This window comes from Mastomys coucha, unplaced genomic scaffold (genome assembly GCF_008632895.1).
Source record: "Mastomys coucha isolate ucsf_1 unplaced genomic scaffold, UCSF_Mcou_1 pScaffold21, whole genome shotgun sequence".
Taxonomy (NCBI): domain Eukaryota; kingdom Metazoa; phylum Chordata; class Mammalia; order Rodentia; family Muridae; genus Mastomys; species Mastomys coucha.
In genome coordinates, this window is record NW_022196904.1 from 74,568,961 (window position 1) to 74,574,383 (window position 5,423).

Below are 5,423 nucleotides of genomic sequence, written 5' to 3' on the forward strand. Positions count from 1 at the left end.
AAAAAAAAAAAAAAAAAAAAAAAAAAAAAGTAGGCTGCCATGATGTCGCTGTTAGTAAAGCTTGCTGCACAAGGGTCCATGTTTTACTGAATCCTATGGCCTACATAAAAATCTGAGTGCAGTGTGTGCCTGTAATCTCAGCACGAAGGAGGTGGAGACAGGAGGATTGCTGAGGCTTGCTGGACAGACACCCTAGTCAATCAGTGATCTCCAGATTCAATGAGAGACCTTGTTTCAAAAATAAGGCAGAGAGTGGCTAAGGAAAACACCCCGTCAACTTCAGGGCCCCCCATGTGCATACAGACAGCACTTTTCTCAACCTAGACTATCAGGACGTGGGATCCAGAGGCTTGGCCTTTATAGAATGGGAAATGCACCTAGAAAACTTTGGCCACCTCTTGCAGCAGCTTCCATTTTGAGGGGACTCTGTGATGTAGGTTTCCAGGCAGACCTGTCATTCCACTCCCAGGGGAACAGAATATCTCCTGTTCCTGTCACGTTCTTCCCTTCCACAAAGCAGTCTGATGGCCTCCGAACTCACCTTAAAGTTGGACTTGCAGATGGTAGCCGCCTGGCTCATTCCTTCTCCTGTCAGAAATTGAGAAGTAACACTTAGGAAGATTTAGTCCCGCTGACCAGGAAGAAAACTGCTTCCAGCTCTCTGGTAGGATTTGGTGTAGTCTGGAACTGTAAGCTTAGAGGGTGTCAGAGTTGGGATATGCCCACTGAAGCCATCTAGTTGAGGAATGGCAAAGATATGCACCCATGCTATCAGCTCCTTCTCCCACAACCATAGCAAGCATCACTAGCTGACAGAGGCGTGTGAGCCTCTGAATCTAGACATGGCTTCAAAGTACTTTCTACAACAATGCTCCTGATATCCACCAGGCCACCGAAGACAATATAGGCTGAAACCTACATGTGACCTTAATCAAGCACAGCCTGCTACCTTTGAGATAGCTGGTCTACCTGCTACACGTCTGTAATGACAGTGTAGTAGTTCACCATTGATGCCAGCAGTCCTTTCTCCACGCAAGAGCTCAATGAATGCTGCCATGTTCTGAAACAGTATGAGCTACTAGAAAGTGCTTCCACCCTCCAAACCCAGCTCTTCCCTTTGTGCTTGCTGCCCCTCTATAACAGGAGGTATGCTCAGCAGTCACATGGGAGGCCAGGGGATGCTTTCCAACCCTGTCATTCTGGTGTCAGCTTGGAACCTCAAAACTGTCACTTCAGTGCTGTACCACACAGGATGTGATGTGTTTCCACTCCCATCCTGTCCCTCCCCATCAGCGCCCTCCACTGACACAGAGGGAAATGTTCAGAACAAGAGCAAGGTGAGAAGGCACCAAGGATACGTCTGTGAGTGAAAGAACTACCCTGGAATGTATAGCCCTGGCACTTAGTTCCACCCTGGCCCTAGCTATCTCAGTGGCTTGGGGTAATCTTTCCTCTCTGAGCCTTAGTTTCCTGACCAGAAGCCTGAAAGGATGGGGCAGGTACAGAGTGGCTCTTAGATCTTTCCTAGGTGGAGCGTCCTGCTACTTGATCCTTAAGAAACTGAGTCCCCTTCCACTCCTGGAAGCCAGGAACTGGCTATAAGGATCGCAGGTAAAAGGAGAGAACTTGAGAGAATAAGGGGCTAGCTAGAGTTTAGCCTTGGGGAACTTAATGTCTCTAAATGTGTCCCCCAGGCAACTGCTCTTCCATCCTGAACATGAACATGACACCTGCCCCTTCCTAGTTACAGGTTCTATTCAGGACCAATTTCCTTAGTCAGCACCATCGCCTATAAAATCAATGCTATAGTTCCCCTGTTTCACAGATGACAAACTAGGGCATTGTTCGGTACTTGCCCAAGCTCTGAAGCTGGACAACAGTAGAGCTGAGATAACAGACATCTACCAAAGCCTGCATAGTAGGTCCCTCACATCAGAGCTTGGCCTGTAGAGACAGCCCCTCACACCACAGCTTAGTTGCAGACAGGCTCAGTGGAGGTAGGCCATCAACATGGCTTCCTGGGCTGCCATGACCAATTCCCACTTCTCAGTCTCATGAGCCTGTGAGATCAGGCTTTTAAACAGGTATTTGATGAAATGTACCACACACCTGGGTTGCAGTGTAAGGTAGGTGGCAGTGACAGATGTGAAAAGGTTAGGTAGACGATGGCTAGAAGGCTGCAGAGTCAAACACAGGGTGGAAGACAAGGCCTCCAGTGTAGGACAATGCATCCCAACTGGAGGATGGCCCTCACACTCTTCTTTCTTTACAAGAGCTCCACACAGCCTCCAGACTGGAACAGGCGCCTCTAGTCCCACCCAGCAAAGCTCAGGATCCATTGGGGCAATGGAGCCTTGCCATACCTGCCTGCCGAGCCTAGGCAATACCACTCACCCCATTACATACCTTTCAAAGCAACAGACAGGTTGATATCAAATGTGTAGGGCTGGCTGTGGCAGAGATATGGCAAGGGCTTGGGGTCCTAGAAGGCAAGAGCACATCAAAGCTATGGCTGTCAGGAGGGCTGAGTTCCCAGCAGCCTCTGCTCTCCAAAACAGAGTGTGCCATATGGCAGCAGTGTTTCTTCCCCAGGGACCCAGTCCCTGCACGTTGTCCTTGGTTGGACAGTAAGAGTCATGAGGTCACATGTGCCACACTTGAGAAAATAAGCTGAGGTGTGTGTGTGTGTGTGTTTGTGTGCAGAAGTAGGTTAGAGGTCACAGGAAATAACAATGCTTCAGGAAGCTGGGGGAGGATAGACTTGGGAGGGTGATGATGAGGGGTCAGAGATGGACCACAGAACCTGTAAAGAAAGGCTAGGACAATAGTGAGGGCAAAGTAGATGCCCTGGAAGGTAGAGTGCTTGGGAACAGTGAAGCTGGCAGCCATCTTTGGTGCTGGAACAGCTGGGAAGGCAGCTGATGTCTAGGCAGAGTGCTGCACATTGGACAAACAGTGTTGTCCCAAAATACAACCCAAAATTCATTTAGCAGGACATAAGACCACTCTGGGTAGTCTGAACAGCTGTGTTTTTTAATGGTAACCGTGTGATCAGCGATGCTCATGGGGAATACAGCTCCTTCTCAGTGCATGAAACGTTAAAATAGAAACTGCTTTAGGGGAAAACCCTGCTGAGTAGTTGGGAAGGGACAGGAGTAGTGACAGCTGTACATAAGCAGTCCTTGGGAAGGATGGAGGCAGTTGGCGTTCACACCTCTCTGTAAAGACAGGCCGGGGGGAAGGACGGTGAAGGAGGATGTGGGCCATTAAAGCAGAGGCCCAACAGGTCCTGGGTGGGCAGAAGATGAGAAGGACAGTGGGGGGGAGAGAGTCAAAGGGGAGGGAGACCACCAGAGGGGAGAGGTAGGTGCTGTGGTAGGAACAGCCGGGGAAGATCCAAGGAGATAGAATGAGAACCTTTCGGGTACTTTTATGAAGGACCAACTTGCTGGGGAAAGTCCCTAGAGTGTTCAAGCATAAAATGGCACGGATGAGCTGGGGAGAAAGTGCAGTGGTACACAGGCTGGTGAGACAACACCAGGGAGAGTGTGGGGAAGGAAGGTAGGGAGCCAGGAGCAGAGCAGAGCCCTCTGGAGAAGAGTTAGGCCCAGAGATACGGGAGGAGCAGATAGGCCATTTGCCAGAGCCATGTTTGAGAGAACTTAGGGCCTTCAAGGCATTGGCCATAAGGGAAAAGTGATTGATTGTAGTGAAGGGGTGGGATATTGTGCTGGGAACCCTGTTGGACACACACACATTTTTTCTTTATAGCCTCTATTCCAAAATGCATTCTGCAAATTAGACTCTAGAGGGAGCCATTGCACAAACCAAATTAGCGCAATGGGGCAGTTTTGGCAGGTAGTTTCCCTAAACTCTGAAAACTACAAAATTATGTTTTCCTCTATGAACTATGTTGGATGGAGAAAAGCCCTGGAGCCATGGCTGTCTGGGCACTGCACCAGGATCCTCCAAGCACCACCGTGTCTCAGTATCAGAGGGCAACAGGAAAAGGCAGAGGCAGGAACTTAGAGCCCGGTTGTCAGCAGAAAGGTGCTTACCTGCTTCGGGTTTGGCATCACAAAGGGCATGAGGGCATCCATAGGCACCACCCACGGGGAGATGGTGGTCCCAAAGCTTTTCCCCAGAAATGGCCCAAGGGGGACGTACTCCCATTGCTGGATGTCTCGTGCTATGTATGGGAAGACAGCAAGCTCAGAACTCACAGTGGCTTACAGACTCACTCCAAGCTGCTTCCTGACCTTGACCTACATGGACCTCTCTACTGGGCTCTGGCCAACCAGATCTCCCAGGGAACAAAAAGAAGGGTATTCAGTATGAAGACAGAGGTCCTTGGAGGCCCTGTGCTAGGGAACAATGAAAGAAGACAGAACAATCCTGAATCGGGGAGGTCCCTCTCTTGAGATTTCTGAACCCACTTCCTCTTACACATGGTATCAGAGCACAGAGCTGGACTCAGATACTGGGCTGATAAATAGTAAGTCTCAACTCAGTCACTGGCTAAAATCCCTCCATATTTAGCTCTTCATCAGCAGCTGATGGTGCGGGCAACAGTGAGTGGAGTGCATAGGGCTTGATAAAGCTTTAGGTTCTGTCAGCTCCATCCTTCCACGTATGAGAAAGTTACTCAGGGAAGCCGTGTCTGGCCCACACCCACAGAGTCAGAAGTCTGTATGGTACCACCCCTGCAGTACTTAGGCCTCCTAACCCATACCCAACACCTATATGTGCCCCTCAGAACAGAACTTCAGAGGAAGCTGGGCCAGCAGGCATTACCACTCCAGTCGTTCATGAGGACCATCCCGAAAATGTGTTCGTGGGCTTTGGAAATGGGGATTGGCTCTCCATGTCTGTTCCCAGGGCCTACAAAGAAAGCCTGCCGTGGAGAAAGTTGGTTAGAATCTAGATGACCTGTCACTCTGGGTCAGTGTGGCTTACAGAGCAAAGGAAAAATATTTTCAAAGTTCAACCAGGGACTAGAGCTGCCTGAGGACCCGGCATTAATTCACTGGATCTCTAAGATGGGAACTGTACTCATGTGTGCCCTTTTCCCCTGGCTCCATGACAGTTTCTTCCTGCCCGTTAGGGCACCCCAGGCCTTTTTGCTCCTTCCTCTGTATCCCATACTCCATACCCTAACATCTGACAGCATATGACACTTGTAAAGAATGAAAACATCAGGTGTGCTCATGACAGGAGAACTGACAGGTTGTCTTCACAGCTCAACCTGTCCCCAAAGGAATGGCAACTGTCCGATAGCCATGGACCAAGAAAACATCCAGCAATCGTGCCTAAGGAAAACTAAATGTGGGGGCGAGGGAGTTTCTTGAGCAGCACAGAATCATCTGCATTTATGGTTAGGGTCACTGTTTTATTTGTCCTTGAGATAGGGTTTAAAATCTATC

General features: G+C 49.6%; 1 protein-coding gene across 3 annotated transcripts in view; it reads right to left on the reverse strand.

The window, feature by feature from the left end:
• The window catches only part of Fah (fumarylacetoacetate hydrolase), a 23,528-nt gene that overhangs the window by 7,765 nt on the left and 10,340 nt on the right, over positions 1 to 5,423 (reverse strand). For all 3 annotated transcript variants that reach the window (XM_031387235.1, XM_031387236.1, XM_031387234.1), the window contains 4 exons: positions 4,795 to 4,894; positions 4,059 to 4,189; positions 2,407 to 2,482; positions 542 to 588 (listed from right to left, as the gene is read on the reverse strand). In XM_031387235.1, coding sequence (XP_031243095.1) covers positions 542 to 588; positions 2,407 to 2,482; positions 4,059 to 4,189; positions 4,795 to 4,894 — 354 coding nt within the window. The remainder of the gene's footprint in view (positions 1 to 541; positions 589 to 2,406; positions 2,483 to 4,058; positions 4,190 to 4,794; positions 4,895 to 5,423) is intronic.